Genomic DNA, 23,547 nt, shown 5'->3' with positions numbered 1-23,547 from the left:
CTCAACTCATGCAGTCAGAGGAGCAGTAACAGAGACAGTCGAGCAGCCGGACGTGTGTCCCCCAGTCAGAGACACGGACGTCCAGTCAGACGAGGGTCTCTGTAGCGACAGACAATACGATCACTACAGCAATGAGCCACCGTCCTCTAATGAAGACAACCAACAAACACAACGCAGACTGACCTACATTCCCCTATGACACACTTTTTTTTTGAGAATATAAACAATGGATGGAACCAAAGCTCTGTGGCATTTAATAAAGGATTGATGTGAAAGAATGCATACAGTGTTAGAGCAAGTAGAGAGGAGCAAAACCAATTTTTTTTTTTACTTAATCCATTAGTGAGTTTACAATAGCTGGCTGCATCCTTTGCAAAGAAACTCAGCATGTGCTGCTGCATTCCATGCATCTTTAAAATACAGTTTTGAATCGCGTTTTTATTGCTCGGCCTTTCATTTGCAGTAATTACTTTTATTTATGATAAGTCGCCCAACTCGCGCTATTCAAGTTGGGCGATTCTATGAATGAAAAGTGCATTAAAAATAAAATGCATTATTATTATTATTATTAGAGTAACATTAACACTGTGTAAAAGGCTGGCTGTCATGCAGCTCTACACATCAACCTTTAAAGACAGTTTGAGAAGGAAGAGGCAGCAGGAGCTGGGCTGGTAGAGGAGGTTGACGATCAATAGCAAGGTTGATGATTTGATGGCAGCAATGCTGGTTTGATCCCTGACCTCTGACCCTGAGCAAGACAAGTTCAATAACAGTAATGTCAAAGCATATCGATCTGCAACTCAGAGAGTGAAACGTATTCAAAGCAATACTGCAAACTCAGACCTTCAAAACATGACATATTATTTGGGAGAAACATCCACAAAGTAAGCGTGTTTCATCCCCCGAGTGCCACTTCAAGACCACGCCCCCATCACTTGAGCTTTAACCCTCCCACGGTGCATTGGACACAGTGTGAGTGCTACACATCCTGGACCCAGAGTCACTCCCCTGACACTCTCAGTCCCGCTGCCTTAACAGCATACCCCTCTGGTGTCACGGCGTGCCCATGGCAACCTATATTTATACTACTTGAGTGCGCAAGAGTGCAGGCCTCAGTTTAGCAGCAGCTGTGGATTTTTTTGGGGGGGTAATGCATGCAGTGATGCAGAGAGAGGCAGAAATGACACACAAACCAAGGGAGGTGCAGAGAGAGATTGTTGTAGTGTGAGTAGTGGTGAGTATTGGAGACATGTGAGCCCAGTAAAGCGTTGGTCTACAGTTGCTAGGCACTCAAACTTCCTAATTCAGCATATGCCTTGTTGCTCGTATCACCATCACTACAGAGCAGAGCTAAGAGGCTCAATGACAGCGACAGTGTGGCCCCTCTGTATCCACCACAACCACCAATAGTTTTAACATAACTCAACACGTAACTCTCTGAAATCAATAAAAGATTTTTTAAAAAGCGGCAACCTCTGGTACTGAGAAATGAAGCCAAGGTGAGAGTGCCAAAAGCTGCAGTTCCTCAAATGGCCACTTGAGGCTGGCTCCAAAAGCGAGTCGATCTCCATAGACCTCCATGTTAAAACGGCCAACTTTAAAGAGGAGATACACATATTTACAGCCTGGAACAAAAACATATGTTTGTCTCTGTAGCCAATACAACTGTTCCAAACAACTGTACTTTATACAACTCATCCATTTAAATTATATTCAGGCTTAATGTTACGCATAATTAAGGGCGTGGCCGCTTTGAGTGACAGGTGGGAATACTTACTCTCATTCAAGGGCTTTAGTGCAAAATGAGCAAAACTGTTTCAAGTGAAATTATAAAGAAAAAAAAAAAAGTATATTTAGGGTTAGCAGGTTGCGTGTTACCTGGTTCACCTGATTACAAAGCGGTGACTTCTCTACAACTACTTAAAGAACCAGGTTAGAGCTCAGTACGATCTGTTCTAGTCAGTAACAGCAACATAAGAACCCAAGGGACATAAAGAAGACAACACCTCAGGCGCTTAATGAATGGTTACTCGTTGGGGTCAGTCAGGTTGCCGACGCTCCTTCCAGTTCTTTGAAGGCTTTAACGTCGATGCATTGCAGTGACCTCAGATTAAGTCAGCCACCGGTGACCCACTAGTATCTGTTTCACACCTACTTAAAGGAGAGAAATCCACTTACTGCAAACAGCACTCCGAGCATCCTCTCCTGACACATGCAGTCGTGTTGTCCTCTCGTGACCGGTGACACGGAGGCACGCTGTGGCAGGTTAATGACAGACATATTCCAAGACAACAATAATCCTCCAAATATAGAAGCAGGAAGCCCGGCATGCCTCTCTGTCTCCTTTGGAGAACTTATTTATTATTACAACTATTATTCACACACAAAAAAGTATCCTCCTTCTTTCCTTAGCATGTCAGTTGTTTCAAGTTATTTCACCTCCTCCAGCTATCCTTTAATGACTGTGGTTTCCTAATCGATACATGTATTCTACCCACATATGGAGGGATAAATAAATCATGAAGTCACATTTACAGTGTGCCTATTGTTTTTAAGAAATGAGATGTACACTGCACACCAGCTCAAGCAGACATAACGCCTGTGGATGGCCCACAGCTGAGGCGCAGCAGAGGGAAAAGGGAAGGAGCGATAATGAACGCCGGTGTGAGGGAGACTCTCAGGTGGCACAAGGAGCCCCACGTGGCTGGAGAGCAACAAGAGAGGGGAATAGAGGAGGAAAGATGGGGCGGAGCCCGACATCAGAGAAGAAAGGAAGGAGAGGTGGAATGTAGAGGCGGAACAGCAGGAAATAATAATTAGTCTGTTCACTATTCCCTAAGCTGCATATTCAATTAGAGAGAGAGCTGCCGCTGGAGGAACAAGAAGAAAAACACTTTACTGTTACAGATATGCAGCTTAAAAGCACCCTTTGATTTGAAGGAAATACAAATCAGTGGAAAAGCTACACAAGAAAACATCTACTGCAGGAAAGGGCTACAAATAAAGGGTTTGTGAACCGTACCATCAGGTGATGGGAAGATATTTTCAGCGCTTATTGATGCTCTTTTCATAGAAAGACATTAAGACAGCCAGGCCACACCTGTTGCTGAACACTGGCATGGCGGCCAGTGTTTCTACTTCCCTTTCTGTCAAATCAAGACAGCGGCGGCGTTAAAAGGGTCAAACGCGAGCAAAAGCATCGCGGCTCGTGCAGCAGAACGCTTTCACTCCTCCGCCTCTGCCTTATCGGGCGATACCGCGGCTGTGGCACGTCAGCTGGCGTTAGGAGAGTCCGTCCAGTCTGGAGCGCGCTCACACACACACACACACACACACACACACACACACTACGAACAGTCCGTCTGCCTTCCTCTCTGACAAACCCACATACCACAATGGCTAACATATGACTGCAGGCTTCCTGAAATAAATGCCAGCAGCCCATAACAGCTGCATCACAGTAGGGACAGACGCACCGTACGACGGATACAGATACATAGAGAGCGACACACACACACACACACACACACACACACACACAGGCATACGTTGTTGTTAAGGGAGTCTGCCAAAGTGTTCTTTCACCAAGGACAGAGGTTGGCAGATAGCAGAAGAAGACACAAAGGTGAGACACTGTGGTGGAGAACTGAGGAGAACAACAATCTATAAATACCGGCAGTCTAGATGTCTCAAATGTTTCCGATGCATCACGGCATGGCTGGCTTTGGAGTGAATACATTCAGAGGGCACGGAGCAGGAATCCATTATGTAATCCTACTGTGCCAGTCCTTATAATAAACTCCCACTTAGAGCATGAGCCACACTAGACTTTGCTGTAATTGTAGATTCCACACGCAGAGGCTCTGTTCTTATAAAACGTGAAAGTGGACCACTTCATCTCGTGTGTTCAGAGGAATAAATCACACATGGAACAAAGTTCAACAATCATAAGCGTTACCAGTCAGGTCTGCATTTCTACCGACACACACTGAACCCATAAATTAAACACAAGTGATACGGTGTGCTTTCTGATCTAATGAGTTCAGCGTGTACTTCGGTCAAGCTTCTAACCCGCGCAGAAGAACAAGCTTGTAGCAGCACTGCATCCACACCCTCCCTATTTATAGCAGGGGATGATAGACATAGCAGATATTACCAGATACATATTCAACACGGAGCCTCAAATACTCTCTCTCTCTCTCTCTCTCTCTCTCTCTCTCTCTCTCTCTCTCGACCATCTCAGTTTTCACAGGAGTTAAATTTAACCAATCATAAAAATAACCCTAGACATCCAGATGTGACCGCATACACTAAAACATGTCCCTCTTTAAATACAGTGAAGCCTTCTTGTAGGAGAGAGAGAATAAAGATGGAGCTCCCTCAGTCAGCAGGGCTGAGCTCGTGGCGGAACCACATGAACCGTAATCTTCTAATAGAGGTGTTTGTCTCGAAAACATCCCATCGTCTGAGACCCCCGGCAGGAAAAGGAACCAGCACCAAAGGGTTACATTATCTTACAATACCGCGTCTCTCTCTCTCTCTGTGGGTATTTTAGGAAACGCCGTACGGACTGACAGACACACATGGCGTTCACATACGGTGCAGCTAGCAACTGGTGTTGATGCACAGCGGCCATGAGCGCACAGGAGCACACGGGACAGTGGGTAGACCGTAATTATCTCAGGGCGTGTGCTGAGCTGAGGACAGTTATTTGTAATCCCACACTGTATTTATCTGTGAGAATCTGCCAGCCTGGTCTTCCTGTGGGTTTAAAAAAAAAAAACTGAATAGAGACAGAAGTGATGCCAACACAAACAACAGATGCATTTCAAATAAAGATGTGTGACCGAACAACGGCGAGGCAGATGGCGGCGCAAAAAAAAAAAAAAGAGAAAATCCGGATGTAGAGAGCGGTGTGAGGCTTTCTCTTCTTTAATCCTCTAGTCTTTGCACTTCATGAGGCACTTTAAAACGGAACATCTAGAGATAAGAAATACGCCAACAAATGTGTTGGTCGGTAAACTCACGCTGAACACGAGGTTCAGACGTCACACACGGTTGTATCTCCAGGAAAAAGACGAACAAGAAAAACAGACAGAAAAGGTCCGTTAAAGCTTCGTAAAACACTTTGAAGATTTAAAAAAAGCTAAATAAAGTGAGTGATGCTGTGACGAGGTTATTAGAGCAGTTCCCTCTTAATTCTCCCAGCTCGTGTATCGGTCGCTTCCTTATTGCTCCTGTGGGAGAGGATGCTAAAATTAAGAGCATTTAACAAAACCACATTAATCAGAGGCTTCCGGACCGAAGCTCCCTCAGCACACAAACACGCACTCAGGCAGACGCACACGAACACCAGGTCCAGACATGGACCGCAAGACTACAGGACTACTACTGCGACGACCATACGAGACGCTCGAACCCTCACATGAACCAAACACGTCACCGGGTTCAAGTCAGAGGCGTGAATGGACTCTAAATAAAAAGAGCGGGGTTAACGTGTCGTGATGTTATCATTTGGAGGCCAGCTGCCAGACCTCAATGCACCATGAGCGATACACTCGTGTGTTATCTGGAAGGTGTTTGTTTTCCATGCTTAATTAATAACAGGCTTATAAAGCTCAAAGATAAAGGCTTGATTCCTAATTCCTTTCCACCACTTCTGAAGTACGCACTCAGGCTTTCCACACACACACACACACACACACACACACACACACACACACACACACACACACACACACACACACACACACACACACACACACACACACACACAACTCAGAAGAGCAGTCTCTTCCCTCCTCAATGGTCTGCTTAATGGCCGTGCTCTGTGTGTGTGTGTGTGTGTGTGTGTGTGTGTGTGTGTGTGTGTGTGTGTGTGTGTGTGTGTGTGTGTGTGTGTGTGTGTGTGTGTTCCTGTAGGTTTTATGAGCTGCGTTTCATTAAGCCCGGGCCGTGTAGTGGAGGAGCTGCTCCCCGTGTGATGACGAAGGAGAGAGATCTCCACACAAAAGGGAGTTGTCGTGGTAATTTATATGGACAGAAATGTCACACACCGACCGGATAAAGAGGCATTTTTGGGTCCACTGCCAGCTGCCTGTGTGACCAGTCGACTTTGTTATTTGGCCAGCAGGCTCTCGAGTGTCTGGAAGCACAGTGTTTAGGAGTGTCTGGTTAAAGGGACCTTTACTCGAAAGATCAGAGGAGAAAACCTTAATTTAACTTTTTCACACACTACTCTTGTTGCCGCTGGAGAACGGCCATCGAGGTGCTGTTTAGCCTTCGCCACACACACACCTGCAGCGCAGAGGGGGGTAGTTGAGAGCGTCCCGAGGAGCTGCTGCCTGATAGCTAAGAAGGGGCGAGCAGCGGGACAGACAGAAAGACCACCTTCAAACAATACGTACACGGCATGAAGAGTCGATGAAGTCAGCAACTTGTGGCTCTATAGTGCTCAGCTGTCATCAGAAGGAGCACGTTATGCTGTTATCAGATCATACCTGGTCAGTGAACCATACTCACTAAGACAATAAAACTCTACTTTGAATTAAAAGCTAAATCCAGATTAGTCCATCGCAATAACAACAGAATTCATAAAACAATCTTTTATCTCATACCCTTCTATCAATGAGACATGATGACAGCAAATATCACTTAAATGAACACAGACTTTACTCATATTGTATCTGTATCCCGATGACATCTGAACGGCCAAGAGCTGTTTACCTCCGACAACAAAAACAACTACAGTGAATGAGTATTAGCCAGCTTCATGGACGCTGTTCTGATCAAGCTACGTGTCTCCATACAATCCCACACAGCAGCATGTAATACAGCATAAATACATATCGGTGTACTGTCCTCACAGGGTGCTGAAACAACACGACACGATCTAGAGCTCAGTGTGGACGGCACAGCGGCTGCTGGAAGCCTCTCTGCGTTGTCAGTACTGACCAAACAACATGCCTTTCAAGTGTTTGTCATGGGGCAGCTACTCAATGAAGCACCAAACAGACTCCCGCAATGCTGCTGCCTTTAATTAAAAACCACATTCAAGGATATTAATCAATTTCTGCATTTTTACTACTACTGTATTTTATTTATTAAACTGCACTGCAACTATTATTCTATTTTTTTTTTTTTTTTTTTTAGCTTTTTAGCGTTTTAATGACTCTAATCTCCTTTTCTTTTGCATTATGTTTTGATGCTTTTAATGGTTTTATGTGAAGCACTTTGAATCGCCTTGTTGTTGAAATGTTCCATACAAATAAACCTGCCTTGCCGTATTATACTGACATTACTGTAATTAAGAAAACACCTCATGGCTACTTATAAAACATAACTTAGTGTTGAGAATAGTGATACATATTGTTGCTGGGCTCACGTGATGAACTGCACACTATTTCTAAAAGACATAATTCAAAGGAGACACATGTACCGTTACATATATTTTAGAGGCCAAACCTTTTTCTTTTTTTTCCAAGCTGAAATAAGAGTAATTATCGAGAAAGTTCGTTCTGAGTTATGTATAGGTCAGAGGGAGAATATATACGTTGCAGTGCTGAGGTCAGTCTGTAATGTGTTGTTCTGAAGGACTTACCCCGAAGGCGGTTTGGAGGACTCGCTCATTGCCGTGATTACGGTCCACTAGAGGTGATAGCGGTGCGCGAGCTCCGAGGATCCGCTGTCGCTCCTAAACGCGCTGGACGTCCATTATGCCAGCACCTGTGAGTTAGCACACCAAAACTGACATGTAATGCTCGCTGCGGGTGAGGGTTGCTAACATATCTCTACCAATATAAAAAAAACGACATTTTGGAAAGAATAAAACAACTTTGTATTTTCTATTTCAGGTCCAACAAGTGACAGAGATGACAGTCCAGCTGGACCAGAAGCACAAAGACCGCAGAGTGAACGCTAACTACGACACAACAATCGATGAAATGTTCAGTATTTTAGGTCCAACTTACTTCAGTGAGTCAAAACTGTCTTACTGACTCGTTATCATGGACTGTTACTTGTCAAATCCACTTGATATAATCTTCGCAGTCCCTCCGGCTGACTTTCCCTCGAGCATTGTCAAGTCAACTGATATATTGAATTAAACTTCCGGTGTGACATTTCAAAATAAGAGTTCATAGCGGTAACCGCATTTAACAAGGACGTTTCTCCCCATTTTACCAAAACGAACCTGTACAGATAACATATGAGTATACAAATTATTAAAAGGTACACCGACTACTGCCTCTGTAACGCTACTGAGAGCGTCCTCTCTTTTATTTAGAAGGCAACGCTACACGACTTCCTGTATTTTGCTGCTGCGTCTGTCTAACTTAGCGCAGCTCTCTCTTCAGACCGCCTTCGTCAGCAAATCGCACGTCAGTCATCCTCATTGGGAATTCACTGAGCGCCAGCTGGAGAGCGACGGACCGAATAGAGATCCTACAGTCTGCGATGAAGACACAAACAAAAAATAAAGTCAACTTCTAAGTTAAGAGATAGATAGAATTATTATTAGCAATATATAGGCAGTAGTAGAAGCATCATCGTCGTTGCTGTACGTTAGGTTCCATAGGCCTATGAGATAACAACAAGTTGAAGTCGTAATTTAGCTTCTATGCATAATGTCTCATTTAAATTCTAGGATGAAGATTCAAATCTTTTTTTTTCCCGGCATGCTTTGTGCTATCGCGCTCATGCGACAGCTCCCTGCACAGCGGAGGTGTGACTCTCCACCACAAGGGGTCACCCATAGACCACTCTACCGCCATCCTGCAAACCAGCCTGTGCCGCAAATCCATCTGATGCTGCGCTCCACTTCGTCAGTTAATGGATAGTCAGGGCTGAAAAAGCATGACTTTAATGATAACAATAGCAATAAGAAGAATGTCTCTACAACAACAAAACACGGTGCAATATGTAGCCTAAAACAGGGCACAGCCACGCAGCATCAAGTCTATACCAATATCATTATATCATAACATCAGACGCCTTTTGAAAGTCTGTGTGTCTGATGGTAATACTGTGTTTTTGCTCAAATACAGAAACTAACACTAAACACATTGAACTAATAGTTAAAGCTGTAAATATAACAAAAGTAGTCCCCCTGTCACCAACAATTGACTGGCAATTCTGTGATTCAATCAGATGTGATTGAATTACAGAATTGTCAACAAAGGAGTCAAAAATAGCTATAATTCTAACTGTAGTCAGTCGGTAACCCTATTCTAAGTTACTATTCATCCATAAAATAAAAATAATTTACCTAAGTGTGAAAGTCTGACACGCTTGTGACTACATGAGTGCCTGCTTTGCTTCTTTTTCTTTTGTTGTTGATGTCCCAACCTGTTATCTTGGTTGTCTACATATCAAGCATGCCTCGTGATCTGTGAACTCCTGATAACGATCTTCAAGTCACACTTAAAAGGACTCACAGGAAATGAAAGCCGTCTACTTCTGTTTGTGTGCCCCTAATGAGGGAGTGCAGACTTTGAGACAGTTGGTTTCTTACATCGTCACACACCTGAGGATATCGTGTCCATAAAGATCTGGACAGAGACATAAGGAGCCCTGAAGAGCAGCCACCGACTACACCTGACAGGACAGGTCACTGAGACGTCACCATGTCAGGTGAATGCATTTTGACATCTGTACATGTTTTGCATGATGTAGCCTAGATCAGCGCAATATTGTTGTTGAAGAAATATTTGCGTGTGATAATTTGTAATGAGTCGTAATGCACTGCTGTCAGTTTTATGTCCACTTTCCACTTAGACACAAACTCTGTAATGCAGCACTTTATTTCTTTGGCCTTCCATTGGGAAGGTTTCCATTTAGAGATATACTGCAGATATACAGGTTAAGACTGGATGAAATTCCGCGAATTTATTTGGGGACTTAGATCAAATCTCCTGCGCTCCACCTGTGCCCTGTCTTTGGGAATGACTGCTTTATACCACACAGTGTATGTATTTGTCACACACATAGCCTCCAAACATTAATCAACTAAGGCAGACAAAAAGGAATTCACAAGTGAAGGAACTTAAATACCATTTCAATAATCAAAAATAGTTCTAAAATAATTGTATACGGTGAGCGGACAAGTTGATTGTTAACAGGTGTGTAACCTCATATGAGAAACTTGGCACAAGTTCCTTTTCATAGTGTTTTAATTGTTTTCTCTTCAAATGCATAGTGTGTAAGTGACCTATGAAGACCAACAGGGGGCATAATAACCTTCATTATCACTTGACTGTGAGGGTTTATTCACCCAAGTTACATTATGTCTCCCTCACATTGGTGACAATCCGTGAAGATAGTTTTTGGTTTTGTTTGCAGATAGATTTGGTTCTTTGTATTTTATTCATTTGGTTTTGATTCGGTCTTGTTGACACCAACACGGTGGAGTGACATTCTGTGCCTGACATCTACAGTAGCCCCGTTCAATGAATAATCAAAGACGTTATCATTTAAATCATTCAAACTATTGTCTGGTTCTAAAAAAATAGTCCCTATGAAAATGTTTGAGATGATGCAGTTAAAATTGGTGAATGTTATGTTATATGCTTTGAACGCCAAACTTCAATTCCGTCCCTTTACCTCCACTAACAGCATGTGTTTAACCGCAACCTGGCCGTTTTAATGGAGGCTGTACATTAGACCCTAATGTGCAAGGATTCAATCTAAAAGAAGGTTAGATGTTGTAAATGCTGAACTGTTTTTATCTTTGTCTGCAGATGATGGAGAAAATAGCACCATGACAATTCCACCGTACGATTATTCATCCTATTATGACGATGACGCGAACACATTCAGTCCCTGCAGCAACACCAATTTGAAGGATTTTAGCAAGATCTTTCTGCCCACTCTCTACAGTTTGGTTTTTGTCGTCGGCATCATAGGTATGTGTGTGTGTGTGTGTGTGTGTGTGTGTGTGTGTGTGTGTGTGTGTGTGTGTGTGTGTGTGTGTGTGAGTGAGTGAGTGAGTGAGTGAGAGAGAGAGAGTCAGTGAGCACCATTTCTTTACATATGATGCATAATAATCTGGAATATTTAACCGCGTCTTCCTCCCTCTCCCAAGGCAATGGCTTGGTGGTGTGTGTCCTGGTGAAGCACCGCCGTCAGACCAACTTGACAGACATCTGCCTCTTCAACCTGGCCGTCTCCGACCTCGTCTTCGTCCTCACGTTGCCTTTCTACGCGCACTTCTCCGTGCTCGGTCAATGGCCTTTCGGAGACTTCATGTGCCGCTTCGCCTCTGGCTCCCACAGCACCGGGTTCTTCAGCAGCATCTTCTTCATGGTTGTCATGACGCTGGACCGCTACATGGTCATCATGCACGCTCACAAGGTGGCGCGATACCGCACTCTGAGGGCAGGCGTCGCTCTGAGCGCGCTCGTCTGGACGCTGAGCTTGTTCGTCTCTCTGCCGGCTGTTCTCTTCACGAAGGTGATGAATGAGTCCAACGGGCTGAACTGTCGCTACGCCCCGGACAACGACGCCTGGAGGCTCTACAGCATCGTCACCATAAACGCATTGGGTCTTGTGGTTCCCTTGTTGGTGATGATAGTTTGCTACTCCAGCATCATCCCCGTACTGGTGAACATGAGGAGCGCAAAGAAGCACCGCGTTGTCAAGCTGATCCTCTCCATAGTGATCGCCTTTTTCGTATTCTGGGCACCATATAACATTTGCCTTTTCTTGAAGTCTCTGAAACTTAAAGCTATATTGAGCGATTGCGACGCGCAAGCACATTTAATGCTGTCGATAATAGTGACCGAGACCATTGCTTACACCCACTGCTGCCTGAACCCCATCATCTACGCCTTTGTGGGACAGAAGTTCATGAGGCGGGTCTTGCAGATGCTGAGGAAATGGGTGCCTGTGGTTCTCCTTCACTCCACCAGAGATATCTCAGATAGCTCATACAGGAAGAGCTCAGTCATGTCCAGGTCCTCTGATGCCACCTCCAATTTCATCATGTAGGAGGTGGATGCCAGGTTATGGTCCATAGTACCACTGTTCATGCTGCATGATGTTGTTCTGTCACAGCACTGTCTCGTGCATGTGTGTGTGTGTACATATTGTCTTCAGATTTTTACTTGCGTTTTAAGTTTGCACTGGAATATTCTGTGTTGGCAGTAACATGTCAGATGTGTAGTGCCATCAAGTCTGATCTGATGAATATCAGTGTCACTTCATGACCTCAGGGAGTTTCTCTCAAAGGTATACCACGCCCCTCCTTTTCCTGCTGAACACTTGACTGTAAACCAGGAACCTTTTGTTTGTAACGGCCTGTGAGCACAAAGGTCGTTTATGCGCTTCAAATGTAACTTGATGAGAAACATTCATGCCGTATGGATTTAAACAATAAATGGCTTTGGTGTGTTTTTACACTGTCCTTGTGGAAGTTCTTTCACTCAATGGTTGATGATGAATCAAAGCCACACAGTAACTAACGCAGGGTTGTGTAGCAGTGACGTGCGGTGAGGTTCGTGTCTGGTGAGGCGCTGACTCTACACGAGTCAGATTTACAAATATATGAACCCAATAGAAAAGCTTAAATCACCATTCAACTGGCAGCGTTCACATTGACTACTGGTTGTTTTTCATATTTCATATCAGCATTCTTTACACACACATAGGTAAAGTACATATTTGATTTCACCGCGAGCGTTTCAGAAGCGGAGCGCTCGCGAGCACCACCCGCGAAAACCGTGAGATTCCGTGATAATCTGCGTAACAACCCCGGATGTATAAAGAGAACAACAAACACATAAAAGGTTACTTTACCTGTTCGACGTTGAACTGCTATTGATTTGTTCATATTTCACTGTTTTTAGAGACATTTTTAAGCTTGGATATAGAATCTTACATGTTTGTGGTCAAGGCAAAATATAAGAAGAAGAAGAAGAGAAGTGTAGAAGAAGAAGAGAAGTGTAGAAGAAGAAGAGAAGTGTAGAAGAAGAGCAACGACAGAACAAGCATGAACCCGACCCGTGGGCTCTCGCTCGCCCCCTTCAGTGAGTCAGAGGTAGTGTTTGCCTCTCTGTGCTTTTTCACTGCGGTTTAATGTCAGATCAGCAACATTAAATATGTTCTACACAGACGTGAAATACATTATTCCATGTAAAGAAAGGGCATATAATAAAAGAGTCTACAGATATTACAGTGGTGACAAACAATGAGACAGAAAAAGACTCAACAGTTAGTGAGGATTCACAGTGAGGTGAGGAACAGCTGGTCTCTGTCTCACCTCACTGTCTCCTCTGTTTGAACAGGACATGAGATCATTCAGAGATTCTGATTATAAAAATGCTTGAAATGATTGGAATGATACAGAAATTACATTTATAGCACAGATCAGTAGAGAAATATTATTTTTTATTTTAGAATTATTTGTTTTTTACTTGTCATGATGACCCCTGACCTCACGTCCCTGTTGTGTAGCACCTTTTGGAACAAAGTTTGGCTCATCGTACACGCCTGTACCTTTTCAGATATTTTCTCCATATTGTTTCATGCCTCACATTTGTACTGTATATTGCAAATTTGAATTATTTCTTGTGTTTTCATTCATGCATATTTGTCTCAGTTATTTTACTTTCATTTCCGGGGTTATTTGCCCAAAATCTTTTTCATACATGTATTCACATATTTCAGCTTTATGCTTAATGCTCCTCTTTTATGTTATGTATTTTTTTGGTATGGTAGTTTAGTAAGCCAGTGAAGCTTATGAAGTGTCACATCTCTTATCCTATCTATGATGATGTTAGAGTGTGGTTTATTTTGGAGTCACCAAATCCACAGCCTGACACAACTTCTGCTCATTTACAATAAAAGGCATGCACCACGGTACCTTGGGTTCTTACTGCACATTGTGACTTTCATATTGGAAAGTACTCGCCCCATGCTGTACATTGGGAATAATAGTAACGTTTTCTGTAAGTGTAATTGTTTATGACAATGACAAGCTGCTTCTTTCACAGAATGAAAACAAGTTTGACCATTTAACTAAGAAGACAGTCATTTCAAGAGACGTGTTGAATGAATGGTCTATAAGTACCATGATAAGGGCAGCTTGTTGCTAAAGGCCTTTAGTTGAGGAGAAAGTACTGTATACATTTCATAAAAACATGAGCATATTAAAACACATTCATTTCAATATCAAAACTTCCTAGTCCTGATGAGCTGAACGCTTTTCTCAAAAGTTGATATCACCTGAGATGCATCTTTGCAAAGAACAAAGAGCTCCTCATTAGAATACATTCCCCCTTCATACTCCTTTCACGCCACATGTGTGAACACACAAGGGAGAATTCTCAGAAAACCACACTGACACCTCTGTGCAGAGGAAACAACAAAACCAAGAGTTCACTTTACCAGAAATGAGTTCTGCAGCAGCAGGATTCTACACAAAAAGTGAGCAATGCAAGTTGACGGGATGACACGTACGTTTGATGCTTGGCACAACAGCATACCGATTCAGGAGCAGTGATTTTGGCAGACAATGCGGTAAGCATAATAACAACTATTAAATGTTTAGTTGCTTTTTACTGGACCTCCTTCACCTCTCACTTCCTACTCCTGTGTGTGAGTGTGTGTGTGTGTGTGTTTGTGTGTGTGTGTGTAAACACAGGAAGTGAGGGTCGGCATGGTTGTCAAAGCTAGTGGTTCCACATGCGTTGATGGTGAGATGTGGTTTAAAAGAGATCACATGAATTTGATTACGGTCAGAGTACAAAGATGTTTGTGATATTCATAGACACATCTAGGCTGGTGATGGTTGCTGACAAGACTGCTTCTGACGTTCCCATGCATTCAGAGAAAGTCAAGTTATCAGCTGCAGTAAACACCACAGTCCTAATTATAGCTGTGGCTTTCTTTTAGATTTGGACAATTCTTTTTTAGATCTGAAATGACAACAGTTGAACTTTTCTACAGACGCCTTTCAGGCATGACTCACGGAGTGATGATTGGATTTGAGAGGTTCAACTTAAAGGGCAGGAAATTCCAGGAACATCTCTGAATTCCCTCACAGTCACGTGTGAATTACTTCTTTTTTTTTCTTAAGGTTTCGCCAGAGCAAAATGTTCAGTGTGGTAAATCCACAGTTCAGTCGTCATGATGGAACATTGTATTGCTCACAATAAAGAGGAAAACATGCGATTTGTGTTTTTTGACGATATGTGAGTGGAGGCAACACTTCAGAGCAAATGAAGTGAAGAACATAGAATCAGGAGTCAATAGATGAGATTGTAAGTAGCACTACTTTTATTTTTTACATTTGAATTGACTTTGGCTTCACGAATGAGAGGACGTTGAGGTCAATCTTTAGGATTGGCTTGAAGACAGAAAGGAGTCTCGTCACATGGGGAAGAAAAGAATCGGTTTTATTTGGACCTTGGATTGTTCTACTGTAGATGACTGTAGACTCTGTTCGTTATCTATTATTTCTGGTCGACAGTAGTCCGAGTTGAGAGAGCAAAGGCCCGAAGGAAAGTAAGCAACAGGATTACGCTTTAGGAGAGAAAAGCAAAACTGACAAAAGAAAGTTTAAAACTGCTGGCTGGTACTCCTGTTTTGTGTTTTCACGTTTAGTTAGTGGATGGACTGAAGGTCTGGGAGGACCACCACGGTGAAATTACACGTTTCCCAGAACAACCCAGAGCTGCGTTAGGATTGAACTCAAACGCATGTAGCATCAAGTCTACTAGGAAGTTTCATTTAAAAAAGGCCAGAGCAGCCACAAGTCAATGCCTGATATAAAGTAAATGAAAAGGAGCGTATGAGCATAGGTACTTATTCATTAGCATAGTAGGTGCACACACACACACGCACACACACACGCACACACACACAAAAGGTAGCCACCCAAATGTAAATAAAGGGGTCAAATTGTAGTGGATGTGAAACTTTGTTGTGTAATATAATTGGTATTACAACTTGTTTATAACAATTATGTATTTTTTACTTGGAGCAATTGTAATGATGTTAATTCTGGTAAACATAGTCACTAGTTATTAATAATTTAACTGTTTTGTTGATTGTATGTTGACACGTCGTCACGCCGACCCATGCTTCTGTTGTCTCTTTACATCAAAGAGCACAATTGTTTTGGACTTTATGCGTCACTCTAGATATTTTGGTCGGATTTAATACTGTGTTCACTCAAAGTAATCTGTGTGTGTGTGTTCTGTTCCTCCTCACGCAGCAACATGAACATATCAGAGTACGAGCCCGAGTATGATTACAATGACACCTGCGATGAGGATCGAGGCCCAGAATTGCCTGATGGATCCACTTTCTTGGTGGTTCTGTTGTACGTGATGTTTTGTCTCAGTCTTCTAGGTATGTTGAAAAAGACCTGAATGTAACAGAGAAAAGGACGCTTGAATACAAATTTGCATTTTAGCCGATCAGCTGAAAGTGATGCATGCAACAGTTGGATATGTGCAACAGTTCTGTTTTCAAAAGGAAACGTTTAAGAAACCTAAAGCAACAACTAATGATTTCAATTGATTTCACAGGCAACACCACGGTACTCTGGGTTCTCCTCCGGCACATAAAGCTGAAGACTATGACGGACGTATGCCTCCTGAACCTGGTCCTGTCTGACCTCATAATGGCTACAACCCTGCCCCTCTGGGCCTGCAAATACCCAAACCTTGCGTCATGCAAACTGATGACATTAGGCTATCAGGTGGGGCTTTATTTATTTTCTTTAGAAAAAATCTGAAATATCTGTGCAGAAATGGAAAGGTGTCTGAGTCTCTTTCTGCCAATAACCTGTATTTCTTGCAAAGAGCAACATTAAATATAATTTTCCCTATAACTACTGTAGGTTGCACAACATTTTCTAATGTTCACTGTTCTAGATTTTTTTTCTTCTGTCAGTAACCAAGGTGTTTTTTATGGTAACGACAGCTTTCCTGTGAAACCACAGCTCAGCTGTATGAAAAAAACCTCATTGAGGCCAGCAAAACCCAATTCTGATTTCGCTTCCCCCTCTGCTCCTCTGAACAGCTGAGTTTCTACAGTGGGACTCTGTTTGTGACCCTGATGAGCGTGGACCGCTACCTGGCCATCGTCCACGCCGTTGCGGCCATGCGAGCCCGGACGCTTCGCTATGGAATCACAGCCAGCATCACCATCTGGGTTATTTCTGTCATTATGGCACTACCTGTGGTGACATTTGCTTCTTTGGAGATGGACGAAGACGACAACAGCTCCGTGTGCCAGCCCCTGTACCCAGACGAAAGTCAGCGCTTTTGGAAGTTACTGCGAAACTTCAGCGAGAACACAGTGGGCCTATTCGTGTGCCTCCCCATCATGATTTTCTGCTATGTGAAAATCCTCGTCGTGCTGTCCACGGCCAGGAACACCAAAAAGGACAGGGCTGTGAAGCTGATATTCACCATAGTGTGTGTGTTTGTGGTGTGCTGGGTGCCCTACAACGTCACAGTTTTCCTACAGACACTGCAGCTGTTCCCGAACATCCTGGACACCTGCGATGCTTCGAAAAACATCAACTTCGCCGTCCACTTTGCCGAGATCCTCGCACTGTCTCACTGCTGCGTGAACCCGGTCATCTATGCATTTGTAGGGGAGAAGTTTAGGAAGTCACTGGGCAAGGTGCTGGCGAGATACTCCTGCTGGGGTCACCAGGGCAGAACGGCTTTCAGAGACACCACAGACGGAGAGACTTCCAACACACCTGTGAAATCAGATTATTAAGAATGATGAACTCACCTCGCCACGAAGACGGCGCGGCGTGTGCGCGTGGTGTTGTCAGTGTGGCGGCTGCTTAGAGCTGTGAAATGGTCCTCAGATTATTCCTAGTAAGAACAAGGGAATCTAATGTTTTGAAAGTGTATAGAATTTTATGAAGCAATTCATCAAATCATGTAAATTAAAATATATGTGAAGCTTGTAAAACAATATTGGTTTTTTTTTTGTAAAATAAAAGAAATCAAAATCGGTTGCTTCTTTCTTTTTATAGGTAAAAAAACCAACAACTTTCAGACTATTGATCTGTGAGTTTAAACAGTTGTTCTAGCGTGTGTGTGTGTGTGTGTGTGTGTGTGTGTGTGTGTGTGTGTGTGTGTGTGTGTGCGTGTGTGTGCGTGTGTGTGCGTGTGTGTGCGTGTGTGCGTGTGTGTGCGTGTGTGTGTGTGTGTGTCTTCTTGACACAGCATTGCATCACTATGCATCAGGCAGGAATTCTTGGCAGCTTGTAAGCATTTGACAAGAAGTGTGCCGAGCAGAATCCCCGAGTCACATAACACACCTGACTAACAAGCCAGTGTTTAGTCACCCGGGCCTACAATTCAAAATGATGCATAAACCGTTTTAAGATCATGCGATAGTCACATCTTAATTAGAGCACTAGATATTAGTCATACTACTTTCCCTTACGAAGGGAAAGTAGTATGTTCCCTATTCTGTGCTGTTTTGAAATAACAGCCTTGACTGCATTGACAGCCGTATCTGTAGTAACACTTCTGCCACGCAAAACACTACGAACATGCAGAGCTCTGCAAGCCTCCAGCTGTGCATGGCTGCAGGTCTGGTCCGAGTCGCATTGCATCTCTTAAAAGCTTGCACATGTGGACTTGTGGTTCCGCTCTTCCGCAGACACTGCTCTTACAAGAACTTTTCAAAAGCACTCGCAGGAAGTATATAACCATATACATCTCTCATATGTAGGCCCGCAAGCCCCCCTAAAGCTTGGGTAGGGGGATGGGAGTGTTTTCTTAAAGAGGTTTGTGCACCACAAAGAAAGAAGGTGTGAAAAGAGTCTCATTTGTCGAGCGCATCACATAATCGGCTTGGATGCATAGCTGATAAAGTCTTTGATCTGGTCGTCCACCTCAGCATCTTGTGATCTTGTGAACGAACACCACTATCAGCTATCTTAACAGCATCCGCAGGTAATTTTTTTTTTTTTTTACATGCTCATGCTTTATGTGCCATATCTGTACAATTGTTATTGGATAACAAGCTCAACAGGTGTTGAAATGAATTGATTAACACTGACCCTAACGTAAGTCATTCTAGACATGGGGTTATTATTTGCCACTTTAAAAAAAAAAAGGGCTCAACAAGAGAAAAGGAGGAAAACCGACTATCAGTTATGTTTCCTGTATTTGGATAGTTTTAAGTGTTTGGATTCATATCATGTGCAGCCTCAGGGAATTCCACCGCGCTGTGCGTGTCTTGCTACGGGTCCACTTCCTCACAATTAAAGAGACAGATTGAAAAGAGTAAAACTATCTTAACCGTCGACATGTTTGTTGCTAAATCAACCTGCTGGGGTTTTTTTTCGCCCGCTGTGGCTACTGTGCTTTAATGTCATGACTCTTCAGACACCATACACACCCACTGACTATAGAAAGATACACCATTAAACACTTCATGTGCTGAAATGTTTGGGTGACTGGGTTTTTGTTTATCCAAACAAAGAAAGACTTTAAGATTTATAAATCTGACCACATCAACTATGGACTATGCTATTGCTAAACATAATGTTTTGGCTAACATGCACGCCCAAGGTTTTGATGAGGAACTGAATTTTTCTCACTTCTTTTAATTCCCATATCCGATTTCTGTGTAACTTGCATGCATGTTATGTGACACTTGACGTCCACCTCTCGTACAGCCTTAGGATCCACCATTCAAGAGATATACTCAAAAATCTATGCACAACAATTTATTCAGCTGAATCTTGGAAAGCTGATCCTGGGTGTGTACCTCTTCTTTCTTTTTCTTTTTTCCTTTCAGAAAGTAGGTCATGTGTTTTTTGTTGTTTTTCCCAGGAAACCTACCATGGCCACAACCGTCTCTGCTATCGTTGCTTTCACAGGAATAAGTGAGAGTGCATCTACAGGAAACTTAACAAGGTGAGCTTAAACCCATAGCCTCTACACAGAATACTAGGTTTTCTCCTTTTTGTCCCTCAAATCACCATAAAGTATGCGAAGCATCTGCGTCAGCGTGTGCCTTGCTAGATTCCACTGTTGCACTTTACTGCAAGCCTAGCACAGGAATGTCTGTTAGCAGCTACGCGGCTGAGCATTTCATTTCCATCTAGTATTTCATTCTAATACTTATTTTGCCCTTACATCTATTTAGTTGATGTATGAGCCTGAATTGGGCTGCAAGAACTGATTTTTGTTGCTTCCGTTTGTTTCTTGGTGGAAAGGTTTCATATTTCTTTTCACTCCTCACCGCTACAGTGTGAAGAAGAAGAGTTGTGTTTTCATATCTATGTTAAGCCAGATTGTTGTAGATCACATAAACTGAGCTGAACTAATGGGAACGTCCTCATCATTCATGTTGTCCTTACTGGTTTTGTTTCTCCGTTTTTCACCAGGTCTACCACAGAATTCTTCTCCGATAGCACCAACGTAACCTCCACAGACTACAGTTATGACTACCCCGAGGAGGGCGAAGGGGTGATTTGCACGTACGAGCGTCACGGGGCCAAGTTTCTTCCAGCCCTCTACGTCATGTTCTTCCTCCTGGGCCTTCTGGGTAACTCTCTGGTCATCTGGGTCATTGCTTGTGGCGTGCGACTCCGCAGCATGACCGACGTGTGCCTCTTAAACCTGGCTGCCGCCGACCTTCTCTTGGTGTGCACGCTTCCCTTCCTAGCCCACCAAGCCCGGGACCAGTGGCTGTTTGGGGACGCTATGTGCAAAGTGGTGCTGGGTATATATCACATCGTCTTTTACTGTGGGATCTTTTTCATCAGTCTCATGAGCATCGACCGCTACTTGGCTATAGTACACGCCGTTTACGCGATGAGAGCACGGACGAGGTCCTTTGGAATGATCGCGGCCGCCGTTACTTGGGTGGCTGGATTTCTGGCTTCTTTCCCTGACCTGGTCTTTCTCAAACAGCAGCCTAGTGGTAATATGTCTCAGCCCTGCTACTCTGTGTATCCCAAAAATTTTTTGAATGACACCACTTCCGCCAACGAGCACTTCTGGACGATCTTCAGCCTTTTTAAAATGAACATTTTGGGTCTATTTGTCCCCGTTTTCATCATGGGTTTCTGCTACTCGCAGATTATCTGGAGGCTGCTGCACAGCCAGTCATCCAAGAAACAGGCCATCCGTTTAGTTCTCATAGTGGTGGCCGTGTTCCTCTGCTGCTGGGTCCCCTACAACGTTGCGTCCTTCTTCAAAGCACTGGAGCTATTGGACATCTACACAGAGTGCGAGAGCAGCAAAGCCATCAGATTGGCTTTACAAGCCACTGAGGCCATTGCCTACTCGCACAGCTGCCTCAACCCCATCCTGTACGTGTTTGTCGGCCAGAAGTTCAGGAGGCACCTGCTGCGGTTGATGAACAGGGCTCCCTGCAGGCTGTGTCAGCTGGTCAAGGTCTACATGCCTCAGGACAGAAACGCAGCATCAGTCTACTCACTGACCACCAGCCTGGACGAGAGGAGCACTGCCGTCTGACGCGTGTCGTTTCTATCAACGATAGGTTGCTAATTATACGAATTGTAAATACATTGTTGGGTATGCATGGTAAACACGCTGCTGGCTGAAGCCGAGTAAGAAACAGTGTCAACTAGAACAGCTGTCCTGACCTCATTTGGGCACCAGCTGCCAAAATAAAAACAGCCAGCAAGCCAGAGCCCAACTCAGAGATACCGACCATTTCGTTGCATTCAATCAAGGGGAGCCACCGCTAAGAGAGGTGAAATGAATATTAGATTTCCTCTCTCACAACTGCATCGGCTTTCTGTAGCAAACCGTTGCAGAGCAAAAGGTCCCCGGTGCAGCTGGAAGCGTTCAAATATTGCAAGTTTCATAGCATGTAGCAGCAAGATTTGCACCTGACCTCAAGCTAGAGAAAACCACAACCCGACAGGAGGATGACGCACACAACCAAGTCGTCACTTTAACTTTTGCGGTCTCTTGTGCAAAGATGTGCATGTCACTGTCAAATGGTGAAAATATCTCTGCAGTGTTTCTACTGATATTAATCAGAATTTCACAAAACCAGGTCATTTCTAAAAATCAATATTCTCCTGCAGACTGACTAAGCATCCCATTCAATCGATGTTATCACAGTTAAATAAAGTTGTTCATCATTTCCACATAGAAGGCATTTTGAAAGTATAGCCATGGGATTAGAAACTTGCTGAACGTGCAGAAAGCTCCTTTCTTCTTTCGGGCTTCTTCCTCTGTGTTTATTCTCTTACGGTTGCTTTTATTAATGTACTGTACACACTTGAGCTGACGATAACACATTTTATGTTTAGATTTTTAATCTTTTTAATCTAAGTATTCAACATCGTCCATGAGTCAAAAACCCAGGATTTCTGTCAGAGCCACATGGGAGCTATTTTTATTAAAGTACATTTCACCTAGAAATCAGCAGGAATTACATTATTTACAGTGAATTAGTATTGCACTCTCATAAAGTTGGGGAATGAGAGAGACAGAGAGGCAGAGAGAGAGAGAGAGAGAGACAGAGAGACAGAGGGAGAGAGAGAGAGAGAGAGAGAGAGAGAGAGAGAGAGAGAGACAGAGAGAGAGAGAGGGAGAGAGAGAGAGAGAGAGAGAGACAGAGAGAGACAGAGAGAGAGAGAGACAGAGAGAGAGAGAGAGAGACAGAGAGAGAGAGAGAGAGACAGAGAGAGACAGAGAGAGAGAGAGACAGAGAGAGACAGAGAGAGACAGAGAGAGAGATAGATAGAGAGAGAGAGAGAGAGAGAGAGAGCGAGAGAGAGACACACACACAGAGAGACAGAGAGACAGAGAAGGAGATAGGAAGTATCTAGCTGCCCAATATGTCTTAACATGCCACAACATGAGGGACAATGAGTGACACACACACACACACACACACACACACACACACACACACACACACACACTGTACGTATGTAATTAATAATCAATCTAGATGTTATATTAATGATATTGTATATTAATGTTATTGTGTATTAATAGTATTGTATGTTTAATTTTGTTGATGCTTTGGCAATACTGTTTCTCAACTTTCATGCCAATAAAGCTATTGAAATTGAAAATTGAATTGAGAGAAAGAAAAAAAGTCATCGTCCATAAACACCAAATCCTTGTCTGTTTAATACTAAACCCCTAATGACATCACTGTGACATTGTCAGTAATACCACCAGACAACCAAACACCTCCAGGTGTAGCCTAGTGGTTATGATGCATACAACTGAAACATCCTCTCTCTCTCTCTCTCTCTCTCTCTCTCTCTCTCTCTCTCTAGAGAACACATTCTCATAAATGACAGCAGTATTTTTATTTTCCAATAATGGGATTATCAATAGTATCTTTATTTTTTCTTTATTGTATTTGCATTATATTGTATGATGCAGTATTACATTCTGAAGAGAAGCATCACATTGTGACCATTTGTTGTTGTTTCTATCAAAGGAACCGTGCTGATGTATGCAGATATTTTTGTAATGTTGATGTCATGTTCATTATTTATGTACGATATTCTTTTCAATACAATTGTTTTATTAAAAATAGCACACATACTTGAGAACT

General features: G+C 43.2%; 3 protein-coding genes across 10 annotated transcripts in view; 2 read left to right on the top strand and 1 right to left on the bottom strand.

Moving 5' to 3' along the window:
* cobl (cordon-bleu WH2 repeat protein) overlaps window positions 1-8,070 on the bottom strand; it is a 45,117-nt gene extending 37,047 nt beyond the window's left edge. For all 6 annotated transcript variants that reach the window (XM_068735520.1, XM_068735524.1, XM_068735525.1 and 3 more), the window contains exons 1-2: window positions 7,971-8,070; window positions 7,601-7,725 (exon numbers count right to left, since the gene is read on the bottom strand). In XM_068735520.1, coding sequence (XP_068591621.1) covers window positions 7,601-7,629 — 29 coding nt within the window. In that variant the 5' untranslated portion in view covers window positions 7,630-7,725; window positions 7,971-8,070. The remainder of the gene's footprint in view (window positions 1-7,600; window positions 7,726-7,970) is intronic.
* Window positions 8,071-9,425: 1,355 nt separating this feature from the next.
* LOC137891073 (uncharacterized) lies at window positions 9,426-23,521 on the top strand. The gene is made up of 5 exons (XM_068735498.1): window positions 9,426-9,630; window positions 10,737-10,901; window positions 11,081-11,981; window positions 19,641-19,901; window positions 20,375-23,521. The coding sequence occupies exons 1-5, from the start codon at window positions 9,624-9,626 to the stop codon at window positions 21,468-21,470; spliced, it is 2,430 nt and encodes an 809-aa protein (XP_068591599.1). The 5' UTR covers window positions 9,426-9,623; the 3' UTR covers window positions 21,471-23,521.
* Window positions 14,350-17,980, top strand: LOC137891162 (C-C chemokine receptor type 2-like). 3 transcript variants are annotated; one of them, XM_068735638.1, is made up of 4 exons: window positions 14,350-14,514; window positions 16,214-16,350; window positions 16,530-16,702; window positions 17,026-17,980. In XM_068735638.1, exons 1-4 carry the CDS (start codon window positions 14,510-14,512, stop codon window positions 17,734-17,736), a joined length of 1,026 nt encoding a protein of 341 aa, XP_068591739.1. In that variant the 5' UTR covers window positions 14,350-14,509; the 3' UTR covers window positions 17,737-17,980. The 3 variants fall into 3 exon arrangements, with proteins under 3 accessions (XP_068591739.1, XP_068591738.1, XP_068591740.1); XM_068735637.1 differs by lacking the exon at window positions 14,350-14,514 and adding an exon at window positions 14,655-15,257; XM_068735639.1 differs by lacking the exon at window positions 14,350-14,514 and having other exon boundaries at window positions 16,238-16,321.
* Window positions 23,522-23,547: the final 26 nt, after the last annotated feature.

Source organism: Cebidichthys violaceus, unplaced genomic scaffold, assembly GCF_023349555.1.
Source record: "Cebidichthys violaceus isolate CVI_PGR_0920_01 unplaced genomic scaffold, fCebVio1.0.p SCAF_7, whole genome shotgun sequence".
In the NCBI taxonomy this organism is placed as follows: Eukaryota; Metazoa; Chordata; class Actinopteri; order Perciformes; family Stichaeidae; genus Cebidichthys; species Cebidichthys violaceus.
This window is presented reverse-complemented; position numbering and strand designations above follow the sequence as displayed.